At 35.6% G+C, this 24,061-nt stretch overlaps 2 protein-coding genes and 1 pseudogene across 8 annotated transcripts; 2 read left to right on the top strand and 1 right to left on the bottom strand.

Annotated features, from left to right (window-relative positions):
- The first annotated feature begins 2,239 nt into the window (after positions 1–2,239).
- On the top strand, positions 2,240–2,768 carry LOC144558209 (outer envelope membrane protein 7-like). The gene has a single exon (XM_078306992.1). The coding sequence runs from the start codon at positions 2,343–2,345 to the stop codon at positions 2,511–2,513; it is 171 nt and encodes a 56-aa protein (XP_078163118.1). The 5' UTR covers positions 2,240–2,342; the 3' UTR covers positions 2,514–2,768.
- Positions 2,769–3,048: 280 nt separating this feature from the next.
- On the bottom strand, positions 3,049–17,700 carry LOC144558208 (fanconi anemia group D2 protein). 7 transcript variants are annotated; one of them, XM_078306987.1, is made up of 32 exons: positions 17,334–17,700; positions 16,279–16,705; positions 15,759–16,013; positions 15,042–15,254; positions 14,877–14,942; positions 14,014–14,145; positions 13,799–13,928; positions 13,254–13,300; positions 13,069–13,167; positions 12,597–12,704; positions 12,256–12,398; positions 11,839–11,933; positions 11,050–11,131; positions 10,822–10,873; positions 10,649–10,729; positions 10,161–10,256; positions 9,817–9,917; positions 8,969–9,404; positions 8,549–8,584; positions 8,090–8,228; positions 7,510–7,643; positions 6,869–7,055; positions 6,044–6,264; positions 5,720–5,815; positions 5,192–5,281; positions 5,068–5,100; positions 4,611–4,739; positions 4,357–4,417; positions 4,225–4,280; positions 4,082–4,138; positions 3,879–3,996; positions 3,049–3,287 (listed from the first exon to the last, which is right to left on the bottom strand). In XM_078306987.1, the coding sequence occupies exons 1-32, from the start codon at positions 17,636–17,638 to the stop codon at positions 3,073–3,075; spliced, it is 4,440 nt and encodes a 1,479-aa protein (XP_078163113.1). In that variant the 5' UTR covers positions 17,639–17,700; the 3' UTR covers positions 3,049–3,072. The 7 variants fall into 7 exon arrangements, 4 of the variants coding, with proteins under 4 accessions (XP_078163113.1, XP_078163114.1, XP_078163115.1 ...); XM_078306988.1 differs by lacking the exon at positions 14,877–14,942; XR_013512870.1 differs by lacking the exons at positions 3,049–3,287; positions 3,879–3,996; positions 4,082–4,138 and having other exon boundaries at positions 4,226–4,280; positions 4,550–4,739.
- Positions 17,701–20,564: 2,864 nt separating this feature from the next.
- On the top strand, positions 20,565–24,061 carry LOC144558061 (uncharacterized; annotated as a pseudogene).

Raw genomic sequence — 24,061 nt, forward strand, 5'->3', positions numbered from 1 at the left:
TCGGCACACACATGCAACATGGTGTAACGTGATGTGATGTGACATATCTAGTGATGATACTAACACACTATTTTTTTTTATTTGAACACGACGGCTTCTTTTTTTTATAGACATTTTTGCCCCTCCATACATATAGCTTTCAACTGCCATTTTGATTCTCCGAAGATTATGAAATCTTTTAGCACAAAGACTATTCATTAGTTACTATATATTCTTCATTATAAATATTTATCTAATTTGAATATATTTAGTGTAGTATAAGAAGTATAAAAGTAAATTTTACCATATTATCATTTTGTTTAGCAAATTCAACATGATTAATTTATTTTTATTGTGTTATTAAAACATAGACAAATTCAAAATAACAACGATTGAAAAAAAAAACTGCAGTAAAAATATAAGATTATTATTGCAGTGGAGCTTTTTTGTTTCAAAATAATGGTGAGAGAGGTCATGGAATTGAGTATTTTATTTATTAATTTATGGTGAGATAAAATAATTGGTTATTTCTAGTGTACACATTATTTATTTATTTTTTACATAATTTTTATATTACCTTTGTAGCATTTATGTTTAGATTAATTTTTGAAAAATCTCCATTTTTATTAATATGATCAGATATTTTATTATTATGGAATTTAATAATAGATTTTAATGTTATTTTTAAAAATCAAGACAAATTATTAATTGCTATCATATACAAATTGTTATGATTACTTTTAGTTCAAATAAGAAATCACATAAGATAGATGTAAATTTTAATGAACTAAATCAGTGAGAAAATAAAGATAAACAATTATGGATGAAAGAAATTGCAAAAGAAAACAATTAAAGAATGACCAAATTGTATATGGATTATCAACCAATAAGGTATATGTTAATTTCTTCGTATTAATGACTTATTTGTTATTCATATTTTTTTTTCACAACTGGAGTTTTCACCTAATATATTTTCTTTTCAAAGAATAGAAATAATAAAACTAAAAACTCATTCTTTACATGGGGACTAATCATTCTTTCAACCAACCTTTTTAGTTTATAATATTTTGTTCCAATATGAGTTTATTTTCAATTAATAGAGATTTTCGTGTCTTTTTGTTGAACTACTGTAATTTATTTCGAATATAGTATGAACTTTTTTTTTTTTTTCAAAACTCAACAATATAAAATTGGTACGAACCATCTAATACATATAAACATATAAGTTGACTAAAGTTACTGAAAAATTAAGATTCTTTCCTTAATAAATGGTTGATTGGTAAATTATTGTAACTATACTTTTCAGTTTTAAAAAGAAAATCAAACAATTCTTGCAGATTCTTGAAGATTTCATTATGCGCTTTAATTATGGAAATAAGATAAATAAGCAATGGTTGTCAATATAAAAAAAGTGTATTTTAAAAAATATATGACATTTAGAGAGTAGTTAAGGATAAATTTGTCCATGCAAGTAAAATATTTGAATTTGTTGTGTTAATAAAAACTTTGACTGTGTACCCTGACATATCCCGTCAATGAATCCCAGTAACAACGGATTTTAAATCGACATTAAAATTTAAGATATTAAGATGGTAACTAAATAATTCTCCACAATCTGAATGGACGGTCGGCATCTGCCTGACTCTTCCAATCGTATCCGTACAACTGGACCACGTTGGAGATATCTCCCGAAATTTTTATTAATAGGAAATATAATAAAAAAATATTCAGATTAGAGAACACTTTTGATTTTTTTCGAGATATAGGGAAAACGTTTTGATTTATCACGGCCTCTGGCCGTTATGACTTATCACGGCCAAGATTAGCACTAATTACCGCACTTAAAAAAAAAAAAAAAAAAAAAAAAAAAAAAAAAAAAAAAAAAAAAAAAAAAAAATTCATGTCCGTGATTGATAATCACGGCCAGCATATATACTATATTAAAATGGACAAAACTCAGATCTCATTCTACACGGTCAGATATTGCACTGGACAAACTCAGATCTCATTCTACACGGTCAGATATTGCACTGGATTTGAATTCTGGCCGTGATTATCAATCACGGCCAGGAACTCTTTTTTTTTTTTTTTTAAATAAGTGCGGTAATTAGTGTTAATCCTGGCCGTGATAAGCCATAACGGCCAGAGGCCGTGATAAATCAAAACGTTTTCCCTATATCTCAAAAAAAATCAAAAGTGTTCTCTAATCTGAATATTTTTTTATTATATTTTCTATTAATAAAAATTTCGGGAGATATCTCACCCAGCAATAAAGAAAAAGATATAGACAAAACGCGAAATTCCAAAGTCTTGACTCAGTGACTGCCACGACGAGATCGGAGCGTAGAACGAGTAATCGATTAATGGCAGCGATAACGACTGCGGTAATCGCGATCGCGGCGGTTGTGCTGGGCTGGATCACGGTTGAGATGGCGTGCAAGCCTTGTCTGGAGCGCGGCCGCGCCGCTATCGACAAAGCGCTCGACCCCAATTACGATCCCGATGCCCCCCTCCTCGCGCCTGCTCAAACCTAGTCCATCTAGATCAGTCCCCGCCTCCTGTCGAGGCTCCAATTTCGATGCTTTCAGAGTGATTTGGTAATGCGGATTATTATGGGATGGTTTCTTCTAGCTTGCTTGACATGTTGAGCCAAGGGGCTTGACTTTATGTCTTATTATATTTCTCTCTTTTTTTTTTACCTTTGGTTTTGGTTCCCTGTTTTTGTTTCCCCCTCGAGTATACTCTCTTGTAATGGGATTGCAATGTACTTTATTTTGCTTTCTCTTTTTTTCTTTCTAATTATTAGTATGTCCTAACCTAAACTTCATCAAAAGTGATGTTTGTAAGAAAGAAAACGTTCGCTATATGGACTTTGTTTGTTTTTTGCTTTTTTTTTTCTCAGGTCTATAATTACAATGCCAATGATTTATATGCATTTTCCTTCCTGATAATAAGGCCTTAAAAATAAGATTGATACGACTCGTTGTGCATTAAAAAAAAAGTATTATACAACTTGAAGCTTTGATTGTAATTGAACCTGAGGACTTCAGACAATTTATAACCAAAATATTTCTCAATACGTACACTTAGTTACTAGTCTTGACAAGCCTCACTATCGTCTCCTTGGTTGCTATTGTTACCTTTGGCATCTTGATCAATCTCCATATTATCATCTTCATCAATTGCACTAAGTTCAGGATGTTCATCATTAGCATCATGATCATTATCATCATTATTATCATCATCTCCATAGCCATAAACCTGAGAGCTCACCACCTGACCGCTCAAGTCCTTGTGCTTCAACACCCCTGTCATGAAACACCGATCATTTCATATGAGTTATTATGTACCAGTACCAGATAATCAGTTGAATATAAAAGCTCGAAGTAATGGACAACCATTCCGTACAACTAGAACCAGCAAAAGGGTCCTGGAAAATAAGAAATTTTCTACAGAAGGTACAATCCAACTTTAGCAGGCTTATGCTAGAGGTCAAAGCTCCTGACTAGTAATTTTATTTAAGCTCCAGCTATGCAAATTTATCAAAAATCAAATCCGGTTAGACCTTAACTAATCCCATGGTACAATCAACCCCTTAGCAAAGCTGCAGACCAATTTTATATCATTAACCCTCGGATATACAATTCTTGATTGCTGACCTTTTTGACAGGTAATATGCTATTATAAGAGGAAACAAGATTGGAGTCTTGGAGAGCAGTTTTACGTCAAATGGATAAGATATAAGAAGGTATTCACAAGGAATCCAATAGCATAGTGAAGTTGAAAAGTAAGGCTGGACAATTCGGCTTAATTATAAAACAATCAAGCTGCAACTTAAAAGTTAAGTTATATCAAATAGGCACCAGAGCTGTCAGTACGAGCAAACTTAAATGACTCACCAAGTTCGAAAGTGCCTTCAGTTGTGTTATGGAGAAGAGCTTTGACTTCAAACAATAAACGCTCTAATGACTTCTTTGTAGCTGGTATTTTAGACGTGATCATTGTTCTTTTAGACCCCTATCAGAGCAAGAATGAAATTAGGGACTATGCAATATATTGCAATTCAAGTATGATTAAAAAATGTTAATATTACAAATAATACCTTGGCCTCAGAACAAATGGCTTGTATTAATCTTGTGGCCTTCTGAAGTTCCTTTACCTAAAACCAAATTTAGCAATGAAAAGAATATCAAATAAATAAAATTCAAAATTTAAAACAATATGGACTGCTTAAAGAATAGTTACCATCTCAATTATTTTGTTGCTATTCTCCTCAAAGTGTGAGTTTAGGAAGCCGAAGGCTGCAAAGGTAAAGTTCTCATTAGCAATGCAGATTAATTTGTTATACTAGGTTGCTTAAAGAGCAATCTTATCTACCTTTAAGAAAAGTATCCACAAACCTTCCACCGTATTTGACTGCCATAGCATGCACAACAACCTATTAACAGTCAAATAAAAAGAAAACTAGAATTGACCATGCAGTTATCCAAAACAATCACCAACTAGGCAAATATCCCTATGCCAGAGGCATAATTATACCAAAAAGCTAGACATATCCGCATTCCTGTACCAATTTGTTGGTACAGCTGCTGTTTGTGTATTTCTGATACTCAAGAAATAGGAAATAGCACCTTGTCATGTTCCTTGCACATTTTAACTAGAGAAACTAGCACATTAACCAATTTGTACAGCTCTTCTAGAACTCCTTTAACAGCTTCCCGATTTGACTTAGCTTTGGTTTTAGGAATTACTTCCTTGACCTAAAAAGAAAAGGCGCCATCAGTCCTTGTAAAGTTACATATTTGCTAACAACACCCAACACTAATATTAAACAAATGGTGCCAACATTCTTGTTTACTAAATTTTAAAACTTCACAACCCAGTTTATCCAAGCTTGTGAACCAAGAAATATTGAACTTGGATTAATTCTGGTTCAATTTGAACTCTACAGGAGAAAGAAGGAAAAAGAGGGTTTTGGGGCAAATTTTGAGCATTTTATTTTGTTTGCAAATAGGAAAAATTATTGGTTTTAATTTGCAAATGACAGGATGAACCAAAAAAATACAAGAATCTTAAATTCTTACATACCATCTTAGCTAAAACACCATGATTCTCTTCATGCTGCATGAGAAAGAACCAAAAATATACCTTTATTCGACAGTTATGAAGGACAGTGCATCAAGGAACATAAAAAATAAAGTTGAACACATACCAGTGAGCGGTACAATGTAGGAAACATGTTCGAGCTCAGTGTTTGAAATTTATGATGCATTTCTTGGACATCAGTTTTACAAGAAGGAACCTGAGAAAATTAACAGAAAAAGGTCAGTGTGCTTCTTTAAAGAATATATGACCAATAAAGATCTTAATTGTGTCACTGCGTGTTCACTAAAGTAATGTTAACATCTCACAGGACTAGTTTGTCTACTCATTTACCTAATTATGAGCTCTACCTCTTTCATCTATGGTGGCATACTGGAGCTAAGTTGGCTAATGATTCAGAAAAAACTGTGTAATCAGTTAATTGGATCAAGATTATTGCACAATTAGAGAATTGAAAACATCAAGTCACATCAAGGCTGTGCTCCAGTGCCTGCCAAAAGAGGCCAGTTCATTGCAATCCTAATCTTAGCAAACCAAACAATTGCAAATCAAAGCTCTAGTTGATTGCTCTATCGCTCGCAAGCTTTAAGGCAGAAACAAATAAAAACAAAACCTAAAATATTTATAAAATTAATACCTGAGGCGGAACTGAACCGGTTAGATAGTTAAGTAGGTCAGAGGTGGATTCATTATTCTGAAGGTATATTCTAAGTATCTTCTGTATAATGTCATCCTGGTACAAAGAAAATGTGAACTTCTGATCAGAATTTTAACTGTCATCCTCCTATGCAAAAAGTTCTACTCTTACACTGTAAATTGCTGTGAATACAGTAATATTAATATAACATGTGCAAATGTACTTCACAGTTATATCAACAAAGGGTCTCGGAGCAGTAATTAGGTGAATTTATAATCATCACTTCTTTTAAGAGAACTACAAACAATCAACCCAACTTTTTACCTTATTTTGCAGAGTTTGTCCACTAAGATCACAAGATAAGAGCTTATTAGCTGATGCACCAAGCCTTTTCCTTAAAAAGGGAAGAATTTTCTGAGAGCACTCTGCATTTATTATCTTCCCATTTCCTCCTAATTGTTTCTCCAGTACCGCAGACATGGAGCTTACTACTGATTGCATTGTTTCAATAATGTCGGATGCAAGGTGGTATGAATGGGAGCAAGCTGGTGCCATTTGAATCAAAAGAAAATAATGGATGATTTGAGTGCGTGGTTTTAACTTTGCAAGGTATTCGGCTGGTACACAAGATATTTAAAATAAATAATACAGTGTTATGCAAATAACACTGAAATTTATAGATATATTCCACAAGATTTTTATTATTATTACTGAAGACCTGTTAAAATCAAGTATACACATTAAAGTACATACAAAAAAAAAATGAAAATTGCCCCAGTAAACTAAACTTTTGTTGATTGGTTCATATTCATTTGACTTCACCTTGTGACTACGATTGGGTTTCATTTCTAGCCTAACCCAACTTATTTGGGACTAAAGGCTTGATGGTTGTTGTTGTTGGTGGTGGTTCATATTCATTTGATCGGATGGTTATGCTATATTATTGAGGTTTCTCAAAATAAAATGACATTATGACAAGGATATAGTAGTTTTTGTTATACTCTATATATATTTGTGAATATTATATACTAAAATTTGATTTCATGGACAAAATTAGTTACTGAATTTTCTCTAATAAAATGTAAATATGTAATGTACTGGAACATAAGGAAAGAAAATCTTGTTAAAGGTGAAAAGATATGTGCATACCTTCATCAATAATTGCCTCAAGAAAAATGTATGCACCACCATATAGGTACTCTAGGTTTCCCGGCAAAAGAGAAGGCTGAATTTCAGAAAAAACGGATCCTACAATTTCAGTTGGCTGAAGTGTCTCTAGCATATCCCTCAAAATTGGCAAGTTAACATGAAGAAATATTTCGGGAAAACTCAGCACCTGAAATCATTTTAGACGAAAAAATTTGCACTGATTGTTCAACCTCTTGCGACCACAAACCTTTCTAATAAAAATAATAGCATAAAGTACAGATGCATCTGTAAGAAACACTTTGCAGTTATGTCAAGCCAATGAGAAGCTTTGACCAGAGTGTACTTTTTATCGGGATGTGTGTGTGTGTGTGCGCGCGCGCGGGGGGTGCGTGGGGGGCATGTACCCGCTGCAACCCCATAAGGTATACTTGCAAAAATAAATGCATCATGATACCCCTGCCAAACGTACAGGTAAACCGGTTGAAAGAACAAAAGGTATCATTTATATCTTGCTCTTCCCCAAGGAAAATAACATTAGTTTCAGTATTCATTGGATTTTAAGCAATCTTCCTTTTACTATTGATCAGCACCCATAATTTTATGAAATGGATGTATATGAGAGAGAAAATTTGATATTTAACCTTCCTATAGCAATGAAGTACTTCTCTGAATAAAGAACTGGCAACTGAAAGTTTTGAAACCACCACATACGGTATCTCTGGATTGCAAGAAAATTTCCAAGAACTCTGCCAATGATCTGGGCAGGTTTCAAACCCTAAATAATAGGCAATTATTAAAGAAAAGAACAAGTAGAGAACTTCAAAGGAAAAAAAAAATCAATTACAAAATGAATATGAAAAAAAATGCAAGACGTCATCAACATTCTGTTAGGTTTACTACCTGTATTAGCTAGATCATGCCAATAAAATAGAATTACCATCTCAACAACAAGTTTGACAAATTGTAAGCCCCTTTCATTCTCTCTTTTGTCTTATTTGGGTTTTGTGTTTAAATGGACAGCTGAAGGTCAACTTAGCATTTAGCAAGCATAACGGCATGATTTAGAGGTAATCAAAGCAAACTCTGCTTAAATTGAGGCTAGATTAAGGTTCAACCGCAGAATCAATGATAACTTATCATTGAATTGAGCCAAAATAGGGAGAAACACCAGTACCTTAATCTACTCAGAACAATTTTTACCAGTATCACATATTTCCTTACCATCTCTAAGCAGAGAAAAAGCATTGTCAAAATGTCTCCTAAAGCTTCGAAATAATGGTCGGATGCTGATCAGAAGCTCGCATTTGGTCTTCTCAAGCTTGCTATTCAAGTCCCGCAGTAGGTATAAGTGAAGTGGCAACTTAAAAAATAAATCAACAATAAACATTAATTATTGGCTTGAGAAAATTGAAATCAAGTAATAGGTCCCTTTTTGAAGAACACTTGATACTGTATCTCATTTGCAAATAGCAGCAAACATTTCTGCTAGAGATTTTAGTGACTAGCAATCATCAGTTAGCCTCTTGCTTACATACAAAAACTTGAAGTACATATCATCAGTAATTGAATTTTGCAGGAGTAAGCAAGAATTTATGTTTAATCAGAAAAATGAGAAATGGTGGTGTAACTGATGTTTCTTGCAAATTCAGCAAAACATCAGATGTGGTTTGCAGAAATCACCTCTGCTTCAGGATCTGCACAACATGAGCTGACACCCTACAAGGACAAAACAAGGTCCAATTAATTGAATTATTTAAATTGATTTTACATCAACAAATGGTTGCACCAACCTGCTCAGTTCAGTAATGGGCTGGGATACACAAAATAATAGAGCCTCGCTACAGAAAATCAGTCATCAACCACAACTAAGTGGCTATCAGTAGTATAATACATAATGCCTGGTGCATATGCATGCCAGGTGTGTTCTGAACAGTATCAACTGGTAAAGAGTTGTGTCATATCACACCAGTCTATGTCTAACCATTACCAATACTATGGCTAGCAAATGCTGCTACAAACCTAGCTGATAACATACCTAAATCAAGTATGTTTTACATTGCTTATATATGTTCCAAAAAATAAGAGAAGTTTATTTCATACCTCAGAGAAAGCAAGAAGTGAGAAAGAACAAGTGAGAAGAGATCTGAAATTGCACTTCTGCAATTCTAATTGCTCAGGGACCATAGAAAGATCTACAATCTCAATTTTATCTGCCTCGAATTCACCTGAACATGCATTGCTCGATGCTACACGTGATGAGCTCCCATTGGTCAATTCCTGACTCACAGATAACCCTGCCTTCTGGAACACATCCATTATGGTTGGTTGCTTTAGGTTCTTCACATCAGAACTTGGTGTATCAGAAACCTCATTTTCTTTGTTATTTTCTGCTTTGGATTTTCTTCCCCTTTTTTTTGGATTCGGATTGAGGGGCTTGGATGTGGTTCTAGAATTAAAATTTCCTGATGAGTAAGAAAGCTCAGGAAGAGAGAAAGAGTCAGATTGAAGAATTCTGTCCAGCAGACCCTCCAATAAGCTGCAATAAGTTAAAATTGCCTTCATTAAATTTTGATGCATCTGAGAAAGGACAGGCAGCACAGATACAGGTTAACCTTACAAAGGTTGGTATAGGCATTGACTGCTCATATGACCAATTTTTTTTCCACTATCTGCTCCAAACTATAATTCATGGTGCTTGCTGCATGGTTGACAGTAGATTGAGGACAGATTGAAACAAATCAGGGGAAACAGAGGCTTAAGAAATTAGGGTCAATCAAGTCAAATTGGTTGAAGTTGAGGCTTACGAGATACTAATATAACAGCCTTCTGGAAATTCACAGGTAACATCATACTACCTGTAAAAAATTTCCTCGGCTTTGTGGTTTCAGTTTATTGGTGGAAGAAATATCCGTTCTATTAACAAAGAAAAATATAGGGGCAATACTCACATTAGATTTCTTAACCTCTTTAGAAGCTTGCCCACCATCTCACTCTTAGTTTTTTGAGTTATAAAATCAACCATAACAACTTGTGTGCTGAAAACATTAAGCTGCAAACAGTACGTAAAAAGAATTACCATGGCATTATTCCAAATTGATGCACACCTATTTACTTGCAAGTAAATGAAACAACCAGGACCAAGCCAGGCCAACATAGGTTGGGGTCTGGTTGTAACAATAATCTACATAACTCCTAGGACCAAGCCCTATCATTGGTCATTTCAAAAGTTAACATACTGAACAATCCATCAGGTCCAATACAGTGCCAATTTAGTAAGTGAAATATTCAATACCAGCTCTCTTATCCAATTAACAGCATAGTAAAATGACAAGCACACCATCTTCCTCTGTTTCTCTGACAACTTCCTCCAGTTACCTCCGCCCAAGCACTACAGGTAGAAACACAATAGATGATACTGTTTATGCATTGCAGTGCATAAAATATTACAGGTTTAATGTAATAGTTGAGACATTTGCTAAATTGTATGCAAACTGGTTGATATAAACCACAAGGGAAGAAAACCAAACAAATGCAGAGAGAAATTTGATCAGAAACCCAGAAGTGCACATTATTCATATCAACAAAAAAAAAAAAAATACAGATCAATCATAGGATCATGGTCAATTCAACAATTAAGCTCAGATCACCTCAGCTGTACAATTAAGGGCAAAACTGACCTCATTTTTAACCCGCACATGGCCACAGGTGATGCCTTCGAATAAAACTGATTAATGACATTAGGTGTTTCAACTCGTCATTGGTTTGAACCTTAAAACATACCTGGGGGGAAGGAAGATGCAGGGGGCACCCAAGCAGTGCATCAATTCCACCAAGCGATCCTTGATTTGTCAATCGTTCAACCTTTCAATCCCAAAGATAAAAGCAAAAAACAGGGTTAAATTTTACTATTTATCAGATCTTTTATTAGCAAGGATAAGAACTAAACCACTTACAACAGAAAGCAGGGTGAACTGAGATGGAAGAATTTGCAATGACGACGAATTTCTGCAACATAAAGAAAGGTGATTTGGTGCATTATTCTTTTTTTTTTGCATGGGGACGAAAGCACATTGAATAGTCACAATATACAAACTTCGCGAATAGCCTTATGGGCAATTTTGGTCTGAAAAGCTCCTAGGTATTAAAGCTACTAATGACAGATGATGGAAATAGTATATTACTGTTCCAAAAAAGAAGCGACTAAAGGTAAGATGTTTATGCAAACAGGAGATAGATCACCATCTAAGTTCATCCACAGTTCACCTGAAAAAGTTACAATTAAACACTGCTCAGCATGTTCAATTAGCATCATGCTATTACACTTTCCTGACCCCAATACAAACCCAAACTTCATTACCAAAAGGTTCAAGCCAACTAACCCTTAAATGTGAAGTTAAACATCATACAGTCCTAGGGCTAATTACAAATAAGAGAAAGAGGTAACCTTGGTCAGTTGATAGGCACCAGTACTGATGTTATCCCTCAAATGTCAATTAAACATCAAACAGCCCAAGGACTAATTACAAATAAGAGAAAGAGGTAACCTTTGGCCATATTTATAGCCAACAGTATGCTATCTGTTCCTCAAAATGTGAAAACAATCCCCTGTTGTGAATGAAAGTGACTTCAACATAATAAACCTCATTATCCTCAATTGTGAAATTATAATTAAGTTCAACCAACATTATAAACCCTCTGCTCAGCAACTGTATGGTTTGTGCATCCATTTAACACAAGTCAGACAGAGTTTACCAGAAAAGGTTTCAAATCTAATGCCAAATAAGCCCAATAAAAAAAAAAATAGAAGGTGATAGTTGTTGTCAAACTGTTAGTCAAGACAATACCATTATAATAACTCCATGAAACTAGAAATGCAATCCTTTATTGCCAACACACACAGCCCGTATTGATCAAAAGGTATCTCTCCTACCTTCTAAGGAAAGTGTATAAGAGAAAGTGTCCTAACTGACCTTTTATGCCATCAGAGATTTGCTTGGTTGTTAATTGACCTTCATCTAGGTCAGCAAGAAACAGAGACTCAAATTCCCCAGCATGAATACCAACCCTAAAAGGAAATAAAATTACATTGTATAACACAAAACACAAATAAATAAAAGCATTAGAAGCATAACTTTAAACCATATGTAACACTTTATATTGTTTTTCTTTTGAGAAGAAGGTTCATTTATCAATCAGAAAGTAAATTTATAATTCTATAAGTTTCGATGTTAGTCCAACAGCAAGTGGCACATAGCTGCAAACTAGTATTGAGTTGATTTTGGCTTATGTTCTATATGAAATTGACTCTGGTAAAAATATTAATTGGATCAAATGAAGCATCCTATATAAATGGTGTAAGTGGTAAAAAGTAAATTAATTCAACAAACCAATCAATAATTGTTGGTTGAAGGTTCTTTCTCTCCAATAAGGCACTTAGTTCGTCGTAAAGTGAGATTAAGGGAAGCACATCTGTCTTGCATGAGCTTATTGCCATTTGAAGAAGCTCTAGAGCCTCCTCACTGTTTGATTTCTGAAAGTAAAAAAGTATAACTAAACCAAAATGTATATAACTTTCATAAAAATCAATTACTATCTTTTCTCGTTTAGCTATCATTTTTAGTGATTCAGCCTATATACTGCACAACAATAACAGTTATACTATAACTGTCAGTGCTGTAATGGTAATTAGAATTGGCACTTATGTTGACAAAGAGAATTAGAGACATACGTGAGATGATGAAAAATTCCCAGGAGCATGTGTGTCTCCTAGTGAACAAACTACTCTCAATGTTCCAATAATTCCCATATTTCGATACTTCTTATCTGGATTGCTCACCTACAAGACAAGGATAGGAGAATTGAAACTAAAAGGAGAAATGTGGTACAACCAGTTCCAGAATTGGAATTAACTGGTGTTATATCAAAACCAATTTGACCATCAATTGTGCCAACAGACCAACCACCTTGCCCTAACCCTTTTTTTTTTTTTGGGTATTAGGTGCTTAACTACATAATTGAGAGTAAATGAGGCTGTCATGTTCATTAAAGTATATTTAAACTTAATTAAGGCTTATATGAAGTGAGAATTCAATTTAGGCTGGTTTGGATTATAAGACTTAGTTGCACAATTGGGCTGAACTTGGATTAAAATTGCAGCTTGATTGCACAAACACCGGTCAAAATTGAAATTTATGTCACACCTGCTTCCTCACTATCATTAGTAGCTCATTCCCAATAGAGGTGCCAGTATCCTTGTTGGACCTACCATGAAGTGCCAAGGAGCAGAAAATTTCGTATACCTGATAATATCTTGATTTGTTATCAGATATAACTTTTGAAAATTACCATTTTCTAGAAAGGTAATATACTAAATATGTAGACAAACCTTTCGAAGATTATCTTCATTAAACCCCTCCAGGTAATCCATTATTCCTGTATCAGTGGTATACAGTATAAATTTTCTTTGGGTTATCAATATTGAAAACAACAATATTTTGCAAACACATAATACATACTCAAAAGACAGTCAGGTTGTGGTTACATACATTGATACTAGATATATATCAGTTTCTCCCAGTCAACATGAAGGACCAAATTAACCCTTAATCATTTTATGCAATTGATATCACAATTAAACATGAATTTGATCAACTATATTTGCAATTATTTTCTTGTCAAGCCTCAATTTCGTTCAATATCCTTAATTTTAGCCAGCTTGTACCATACTGAAATGTAATTGTTGGGAAGGTTTTGATATCCTTGTCTCCCTAGCTCCATCTGTCTTAGATTGGCAAATTTGGGAATCAAACATCAAATTTTGGCTAAAATCTTCAAAAAATTTAAAAACTTCATAGTATATGCACCACGAGAGTGGAATCTTAAATTTACTGTGTCATTTACCAATATTTACATTTCAGCCAAGGGAAATACCATTGATATGAGAAGATAAAGGTATGAGCTCCTCTGAGTGGTTAGATGTAAGCAGAACCAGCACATCCAGTGCAGAAGAAACTTCATGACTAACACCAGATCCTATATGGGTCACTAAAACACCCAATATCTGCCATTAAAAAAGTTAGATAGGAGAAGGGGGAAAAAGGCATTATTCATATAACTTCATTGGAAGATGGAGCCACACTGCATACCTCCTGCCTTGAATAAATATCACAGAACTCCTCAAACAATGCCATGAACAAATGCATTGCAAAATATCTAGCTCTGTCTTCTTTGCACGACAATAAGCACTCAGTTACAGAGAGAAACGAAGTGAAATGATCCTAGTTATAGATCAATGTAGTTAGTTGCTCCATTAAGTAACCAGTAGGTCCAAATCAAATCATTCAACTACAGAACAAGGGAGATAAGTTACTTAATTGTAGATTTCTTTTTGCTTTGATTTTCCTGACATTATAAGCATATATATAATATTACAATTTCAGGCTTTTGTTACCATTTTTTTATCTTTATTTTGGTTTGTACCTGACCCATTTCACATTAGCAGTCAAATGGAGAGATATGAATGAAAAGAAATGGAAATGATGTGGGTCTAGCTTCCGCATAGAACTATGCATATGGAACCAATCAAGGCGTGGAGAATGAATTTTTTTTCCTGTTTTTATTTTTTTTCCGAATAACTAGACAGTGGCTGCCAAGGGATTTTTCCTGTTTTCATCTCTACTTCATATTTTCACTTATCAATTTAACTTATATATTGTCTTAATTACAAATTAGGAGTAGGCGTAAGATAACAATCCAGCCTCAACTTCTCGGTTCACGACACTGGATTGATCAAAACTGTCCACTGCCATTTGTATGTCATTATTTGATGTCTCATTTTGACATTTTAGGGAAACTGGGTGTGATTGGCTTCATCTGAGTATGAACTGAGCTCTAGTCAAGTTTGTTAGCAAAAGCTAGGCTTAAATTGGACCAACAGAAGTGAGGTGCAAAACAGAAAGCATGGCTCTACTTGAGTTTCTTTTTATTAAACAATCTAAGAAACCAGTACCACAATGGAATGACACAAAAATATATTGGCTAGGACTTGAGGGGTACCGTAATCAAAATCCTTCACCTGTACAAAAGCCAGCACTGTCATCCTCAAAATTGTATATTTTTCAAATGCTTAGACAGAAGCAATCTAGTCAGCTGTTAAATCTTGAAAAACGCTAACCTTAATGAGATCTCTGTGACTGTGGATGCATTGGTCGAACAAAGCCTCCACAAAACATTCTTGCACCACTTTCTTCTTGAGCATTTTCTCCACACTCTTTTGCAAGGTACCACCGTTAGAGTAAATAAGGATTAGAAACAAAAGATCTATTGCTTTGTGGTGCTGCGGCTTATCAATTGACTTCAACTCCCTCAATATAGCATCACAGAGAATCTTTACATTTGCAATTAACAATGGATCAGATCATCAATCGTAGACACAAAGGGATATTGCGCTTCCTGACAGGGAACGTTTTCAAATCCCACAAGGTGCAACAGGCACTAAAAAGTTACGTGATTTTTGCTAGGGAGATAAGGGAGTTGTTTAGTTTAGATTCACAATAACAGAGAATTATGACAATCTTTGGATGCCACGCTTTGTCCATTTGTGCATTAATGAAAAGCACAAAATATATGATCGCAGCTATAAGAATATAACAAGCACAGCAAAAGAACATTGTGCAAATGTTATAGTTATAAAAAAATTGGTTTGCGATTTGCATAAAGCAGATATTATGTACTAAATTGGTACATGTAGCTTTCCTAACAGTTATAAAAGAACAGACAAAATTTTAATATTTAGGTACTCAATTGTACTGTTTGCTTCCCATTTAATTTCTCCCATAAAACATACTTTCTTAAGTGCATTTTCTAAAAGAAGAATATTGAGAAGAAATACATTTTTAAAACGGAGATTCGACCGAAGAGTGTCAAGTATAGCCGCATCAGTGCTGTTGATGGAGCATTTTCCCTTCAGCTTCTTATTACGAAGCGAACTGGGGTCAGTAGGGCCTGTGAACTTGAGGTGTTCCCTTATTTGCGAGATTATTCTTCTGGCATTCGTTTCATTTGCAGAGAGAAGTAGGAACCGGAGAAGGTGGGGCATGTGCTCAGGGTCGACAGTTCTTAAGCAAGATATTGCAATTGTAATGGCCTGAAATTATTTATGGAAAACACCTTATGTTAATCAAAAATCAACACCTGCCACTTTCTGGTTGATGAATTTGCTAGATATTCTTGCCAGTCTTGTTCAGGAGAATGTAATAGAGTAATTGTGACCGAATTGTGTTGGAATAGGTGCCGAATGCGATAGGTATTGTGGAACTGATGGAGCTACAACAAGCAGCACCCCAGTCTATACCATAATCCTTCAAATTAATATCAAATATAAGAGAAGCAATATGCATATACCAATGTACCTGTTCTTGCAGCTGATCGTCAAGGTTCAGATCAGACAGCGCATCCAGAACTGGTACAACCAACTCAGAATCTTCATTTAACAACCCCTCGAGTGCAGGTAGCACAGTGCAGCAACTTTGATCCCCTACAATCTCAGGCAACAACCCTACAATCTCCCTCTTCATTCTAGATGGTGCGACTGATAGCATCTCCATGAGCTTCTCAGCAAACCCAGTGGGGTCCACAAGGAAATCAAGCCAGCGGAATTGGTTTATAATAAGTCTCGCTATGTCATCTTTTAGTGACAAAGATTCTTGGGTTGACGTGTCATTAAAATGTTCTGGAAGCTTCTCAAGAAGCATTTGTTGGATATGAGGCTGGATTGCAGGTACAGATAGAAGGATCCGAGCCAGACTCCGATTGTCTTGTGATGCAGGTATTAAAACCCTACATGATAACAGAAATATTTTTATCTTTTCAATTGAAGAACATGTTTTCTGATTTAGCATTAGCTTTGGTGAAGATTGCCAATTACCCCTAAATTATAGCAAGGAAGCTTTAGTGAGAAATGATTTAGAGTAAACTAACCTCAGCTGTGCCGCAATAAATTGTGGTTAATTTAATGCTAAATGAAAAAATATTTTGGTCTCTGAAGTTTACTTCTCTGTCAATTATAGTCTCAACAATCAACAGGCAAAAAGTGCATTATTGTACTGGAATCACCATATACGCAAATGGAAATTAAGCACCGGTCAATAGTTAAGTATACAACTAAGCATTAAGTTGGAACCAATTTAGACTCAATCAACCCAATGGTGTACTCAACCAAATTTTACTATCTACTTCCATATGTGCTATTGAAAAGGAATAAGCCAAGAGAAGGCTAAATGAAGCAGAAAGTGGAACTCCATTTAGTCCGTCCATGCTGGCTGATGTACTGAATTTTCTTTTTTCTACAGTTCTACCAGCTGTGGTAACAAGGGACACAGTCATCAAAATAAAGGAATTTTTATACTGAGTGATTAACTTAGTACGAAATAACAGGTGAATCTAATGAGGCATTTCCTTGATTTACCTGTGGAGGTCCGATTGGGACTGTATATAGGAGCCAAAACCGGAGAGGAAACTGGAGAGGAGAGCCGCGTCAGAACCGAAACGGTGCTCCAGGTGGCGGCGGATCCTGTGGGGATCGTCAGAAGAGACGGATGGGGGAGCCCCGCGCGGGGCTCGAAGCGTGCACCCAGCCTCGGCGAGGAGAGAGATCATGGCGTCCACTTGCGGGTCGTCCGGAGTGAGGGGAGCCTGAGGTGGACGCGTCCGGGGACCAGTCGCGGCGCGTTTGCGGGGGTTGGATGTGTTACTCCGCTGGAGAAACACCATCGTTTCGGTGCTTCTGTCTCTATAATGAATTTGTCATGGAAAATGAGATACGAATTGTTGTGACCTTGACGAGGGTTTTCGTCTGCCGTGCCCGCGAGATTTCAAAAGTATTAATCTCTTTTCATTCTTTTTGTCCGCCAAAATTCGTCAGGCAAATTTACAGAATAGCCATTCTGATAAAATAAAATAATGTTTTTTATTAACCGTTGGATCGCCTACTTGACTGCTACTGTTATGTTTGCAAAGGAAAGTCGAGATACTTCAAATAAAATTAACTTTTTCTATAGGGATATATCTTCGCAATTGCATTGGTGTCTTGGTGATCTGATTCGTACTTCCATACCAAAATTACCCGTGGAAAGTTTGTTTTTACTTTTTAGAATTGAATTTGTGCTTTAAATGACCAAACGATTTTCACAAGGAAGAAAGTAGATAGTATATATTTAGTTTTGAGAAACCATAAAGCTTTGGTTGGAGCGGTGGAGCTACAGACAGTTAAACTGCCGATTCTTTTATTAATAGAAAAATATCGCAAAAGAATTTTGTTTTCATGAAAAATCAAAATATAAAAAGAACGAAATAGCGGACGGAATAAACATCGACATCCTACTAAGTCACCCCCGTCCTACTAATACATCGGTAACGAAAAGGAAAAAACGAGATGTAACGATCCATCCCATCCAGACCCAATGTAAAAAAAAAAAAAAGGCCGGACGTTATAATCCAGTGACCATAGCAAAAAAAAAAATACCTAGACGGGTTAAGGAGGATCAAAAGCGGTTCTTGCTCAAGACTCAAGCTTAGGGCTGCATTGACAGGTACTACTTGTTGGAGGTTTGATTTTTCCATTTAATTGCATATGTTCTAATTCTGATTGCACGACAGTTGTAGTCTTGTAGACATGTTTACTTAACTACATACTTGCGCCTTTTTAACAGAATTAAATGATGCATTCTCTTTTATTATTGTTTTGTTAATTTACTCAAATATATACTGGAACGGGCTGGATTATAACGTTCAGGCTTTTTTTTGTTTTTGTTCTTTTTTGCGTTGGGTTTGGACGGAATATATACTGTTCGGTCGTCTGGCCACACGACACAGCCTCTATTTTTTATGTTTTTTCAGTCTAGTTATTGTTTTATTTTCACATTTCCCCGTTTTTACTACTTCATTCCTCTCTGTACTACGGCTGTGCGTGTAGAAATACAAACGCCTACGGACTTTTACAAAAAAAAAAAAAAAATGTTCCGTTTTGGTTTCTTTATTTATTTTTTAGTTTAGTTAATTACTAAAGTATTAACAGGAAGTAGATGTTTATCTCGTCCGCGGGCGGAATTAATACTCTATTTCGTTCTTCTTATATTTAAATTTTTAATAAGAACAAAATCTTTTTGGGATATTTTTATTTTATTTTTCTATTAATAAAAAGTCAGATTAATTACATATTTATAAAATGAAAGGTGGTATTGTCGTATTATACATTCTACAGTCAGAGAATTCACATGTTTATTAAAAAAATTAAAATGAATTAAGGAAGAGAAAATTCTGGACTTATTTAAAGTGCTAGAATATGAAGAAATATGAAGAGAAATATTTTGTACATGTGTTTAGCTAATAAATTTTAACTCAATTAACTCTTTAAACTCAATTACTTTTGCCTTATCGTGGCCACCTGATTGTCATCTTGGGGAACCCAGATTTCACGAGGCACCTTTTATTCAGATCTTTCTTTTATTTAACTGCATTTTTTTGTTGGATCTGAGTAGTGTATTGAAATAGCCCATTCGGGTCGAATCCGGACCGGACCGCCCGTGGTCCATACCTGATCTGACCGTACCCGTGGCCGGGTTTGGAACGGGTAGGTGGGTAACCCGGGTAAGGATTAAAACGGACCGGGACCGGTTTTTTAGAAAAAAAAAACCGTGATAACCCAGACCATGCCAAATTCGTACCCATCCGGACCAGACCGCCTACCCGCCCGCGGCCCGGACCCCCAAAAAATTCAAATAAAAAAAGGTTTTAAATTCAAAAAAAAATTAAAAAAAGGTTTTAAATTGATTTATATTTTATTATAACAAAATTTATTGAGTTCAAAACTTCAAATATATATGCAATCATGTCAAAATGAATATTAGTTTAAATAAATTTTGATTTATATTTTATTGGTTTAAAAAGAAAAGAAAAAAAAACCGGTCCGTCCAGTACCCGCCCGAACCAACCCGAACCCGTGCTACCTGGGGATTGAGCGGGGCCGAGTAAGGGTTTTGAAAATAAATCTGTGATACCCTACCCGAGCTACCCGTGGGTTCGAGAAACCCGTGCTCGTGCCAACCCCCGCTCGTGCGGGTTTGACCCGTACCCACCTAGTTCAACCTGTTTTCAATACACTAGATCTGAGTCGTGTGACTCAAGATTTATGAATGTTGCACAAAGGATATTACAAAAATATTCACACAAGATCACAAGAATTATTTGATTATATTTATTGATTAATTAGGTATAATGAGAGAAATTACACTGCACTTAGTGCTACAGACTACAAAGTGAGGTAGAGTCCGTATTCTATGAGGGTGCGTTTGAATATAAGGAAGGGTTAGTGGGATTAGTAGTTAATTTAATATTTTGTTGGTAATTTTTAATTTAAATGTGGGTTAGTTTAAAAGAATAATATTATTTTTGAATTAGTTCTATTCTTGTTCCAACCAAATGCATTCTTAAAAATCTCAAAATTTGAGTTTATTTAAAGTCGGGTCAATTTTTTTCGGTGTCTATTTGAAATGGAGGGTTAGTATTAATGTGTTTTGAAATTTGTAGATATAAAATTTGAAGATGAAGAGCGATGTTTTTAGAGAAGCGATAGAAGGTAACTCGCGAAGCGATTCTCAGACGCAATAACGAAGAGGCCAAATTTGATACACTCGCCTACATGGAAGTAGCAATAGCACGCACATCGAGCAGGACACTATATGGTTTCAACCACCAGGCGAACGACATTGAAAACAACTGCCCACAAGATACGCCCAAATTCGTACAAGTACCTCAGCAAACGACCAATACACTCGCATTCACAACAGGCATTCATGGCAACCAGGGGCGGAACTAAGGGGGTGCGAGCAGGGGCCAAGCACCCCCATAGCCTCGGAACTTGCTTATTACCGTAATTTGATATCTGATTGAGGCACCCCTCAAAATACAAGGCCCATTTGTAATTTACCGGCCCATTTGTAAACTTCATCAAGATAAATAATTGATAAGAATTTGCTTGTCAGGTAGCGGGTAGCGCATCTGCGCATAGCCATTGGCCGATCAAAATTGGGATTTTTAGACGATTCAAATTTGTCTCCATTCAAGGCTTATGAAAGAAGAAAAGCTTCTGGTTTATCGCCGACTATCGGAGACTCGGAGTGATGAATAAAATTAATAAGCCTCAATTCATCTAATCCGACCGGCTACTGCTTGCTTGAAGTGCTGAAGGCTTCATCTAATCCGACCAATTCCCCTTGGTTCTACCCCTGGCGGCCTGGCCGTACTGCTCTCCTCTGCTTCCGACAAGGTACAAATTCTACCCAGTTTCCATTTTGTATTGTGATTTCTGATTCGTATTGTAATTTTTGATTTGTTTCTGATTTGTATCATTGTATGTAAAGTAGTATACTAGTGATTTTAATTTCTAATTTGTTCATGTTCTTGATAAATTAAAGCATGTAATTTATAATTTATATGTTTTTTTTTTCTGTTTTACAGATTTAAAACTTTCAATAATGAAGCAAAAAAAATAGAAATTTTTTTCAAACTGATTGAAACTGGTACAAGTTCCCAATCTCAGTCTCGGCCGAACACAGAAGTTGTTAACCCTACTCAAGTGCAAGAACCTGAACAAAATCGTGCTATATCTGATACGGTTGCACAAGAATCTAGAATTGGATCTTTAATGTATGAGAGAGATCCAGGCAAACGTCGTCCAATTGAGGAGTACTCTCAAAATGAAAGAGATGCAATTTGAAGATTTTATATAACCGAAGGACTGTATCAACCACACTTGAAAGAGTATCCATTAGCAGGATCAGAAAGTCACCGTCATCGATTTCAATTTCACTGGTTTAAAAGTTTTACATGGCTAGAGTATTCACCTCACATACACCGTGCCTATTGCTTGCCTTGTTTTCTTTTCACAACAAAGCTAAAAGGAAGGTGCGGCTCAAACACATTTATCGTCAAGGGTTTCCAAACATTGAGAAAAGTTAATGAAGGAAAAGAATGTGCCTTTCTAACTCATATGGGTCAAGATTCAAACTCGGCACATAATTTTGCAGTAAGGTGTTTTGTAAATCTCAAGAATAACATGGGCCATATTGAAAAGGTGATGGTAAGGCAAAATGAGAAAGTAGTGCTCGCTTCGAGACTTAGGCTCAAGGTTTCGATTGATTCCATCAGGTGGTTGACATTTCAAGCATGTGCATTCAGAGGCCATGACGAATCTTCAGAATCATTAAATCAGGGAAATTTTCTCCAAATGATCAAGCTTTTGGCCTCTTACAATCAAGATGTGAATGAAGTTGTGTTAGATAATGCTCCCAAAAATGCAAAGTACACTTCACCCTTGGTTCAAAAGGAAATCCTTCACATCTTGGCTCGAAAAGTGCAGGTAAGACTGATTTTTTTTTTTATGTATAGGGTTAAGGATTTCAAATTCTCAATCTTTATAATCTTTTCTTATATATTCTCTTGTACAAATTTAACAACTTTTTTATACACATTTGCAGGCAGCAATTAGAGATGAAATTGGTGAAAGCAAGTTTTGTCTTACTGTTGATGAATCCCGAGATGAGTCTAAAAAAGAGCAAATGGCCCTAGTTCTTCGATTTGTCGATAGAGAAGGATTGATAAAGGAGCGGTTTCTGGACCTAGTTCATGTGAGAGATATTATGGCGTTAACTCTCAAGAACTCAATTTGTGCTATTTTATCGGATAATAACTTGAATGTGCAAGATATTAGAGGTCAAGGATATGATGGTGCAAGCAATATGTGAGGGGAGTGGAACGGACTGCAAGCTCTTATACTCTGGGAGTGTCCTTATGCATACTACGTGCATTGTATGGCTCATCAATTACAATTAGCACTTATTGCAGCATCAAGAGAGGTACGCGAGGTGCATAACTTCTTCCAAGATGCAATTTTCATTGTAAATGTTGTTAGTGTTTCTCCTAAGAGGAATGATGAGTTATTAGCTAATCAAGCTGCTGAAATTGCGCGTGATATTGATTTGGGAGAACTTGATACCGGTAGAGGAGCAAATCAGATTGGGTCTTTACAAATGCCAGGAGACACCAGATGGAGTTCTCACTACAAGACCATTTGTAGTTTAGCAAAGATGTTCGGTGCTACAACTGAAATCCTAAGGAATGTAACGCATGATCGTTCAATCTCGTCTGCATCTCGGGGAGATGCTAGCGGTGCTCTCAATAGGCTTCTCTCATTTGACTTTGTGTTTATCATGCACTTAATGAAAGAGATTATGGCAATCACCAATGTATTGTGTTAAGCTTTGCAACAAAAATCTTTGGACATCTTAAATGTCATACATCTCATTTCAACTACTAAGGAGTTGATTCAAGATTTGAGAAATAACGGTTGGGAACCCCTTTTTGAGAAGGTCAAATCTTTTTGTGCAAAGCATGAAGTTGAGCTCCCTGATATGAATCGCAGGTATGTTGATTTTATAATTTTCACTAAATTTTTTGCATCTTTTTTTTTGTATAAAGCATGATATTGAGTTATTTAATATGAATTGTAGGTATGTTGATCTCACTAAATCTCGAAAGAAGCACAATAGCACTACAGTAGAGCATCATTATCGAGTGGACATGTTTGTAGTTGCAATAGATCAACAATTGCAGGAGTTAAATGCTCGATTTAGTGAGCAATCTACAGAGCTTTTGACACTTAGTGCCTCCTTGGATCCAAGATATGATTCCTTTAACATCTCCAATATATGTATTTTGGTTGAAAAATTCTATCCCGCTGACTTTTCTGATCAAGAGAGAGCTAAATTGGAGTGTCAACTACCGCATTTTCAGCTTGATATATGCAGCGATCCGGATCTGAAGAGCTTATCTTCACTTGCTGATTTGACTTCTGGATTGGTTAAAACTGGTAAAGCTTCAATATATCTGATGGTTGATAGAATAATATGGTTGGTGATAACTCTTCCTGTCTCTACTGCAACAACGAAGCATTCATTTTCAGCCATGAAGCTCATCAAGACGGGGCTGCAAAACAGAATGGAGGATGGTTTTCTTCGAGACTACATGGTGGTATATATTGAAAAGGAAATTGCAGCGAAGTTCACTTCCAACGAAATTGTTGATATGCATGATTTGTTGGGAAGTCGTAGGGCTAAATTGAAATTAATAGAAATGTAG

Source organism: Carex rostrata, chromosome 8, assembly GCF_964058835.1.
Source record: "Carex rostrata chromosome 8, lpCarRost1.2, whole genome shotgun sequence".
NCBI lineage: Eukaryota > Viridiplantae > Streptophyta > Magnoliopsida > Poales > Cyperaceae > Carex > Carex rostrata.

Excerpts from the sequence above, each read along its gene's own strand:
- LOC144558209 (XM_078306992.1), top strand. The coding sequence starts at position 2,343 with ATGGCAGCGATAACGACTGCGGTAATCGCGATCGCGGCGGTTGTGCTG.
- LOC144558208 (XM_078306987.1), bottom strand. The coding sequence starts at position 17,638 with ATGGTGTTTCTCCAGCGGAGTAACACATCCAACCCCCGCAAACGCGCC. Across the intron at positions 6,265-6,868 it reads TGAGGCAATTATTGATGAAG|CTTGCTCCCATTCATACCAC; the intron begins GTATGCACATAT and ends AAATGGCACCAG. Across the intron at positions 4,418-4,610 it reads TGTGCAAGGAACATGACAAG|GTTGTTGTGCATGCTATGGC; the intron begins GTGCTATTTCCT and ends GACTGTTAATAG.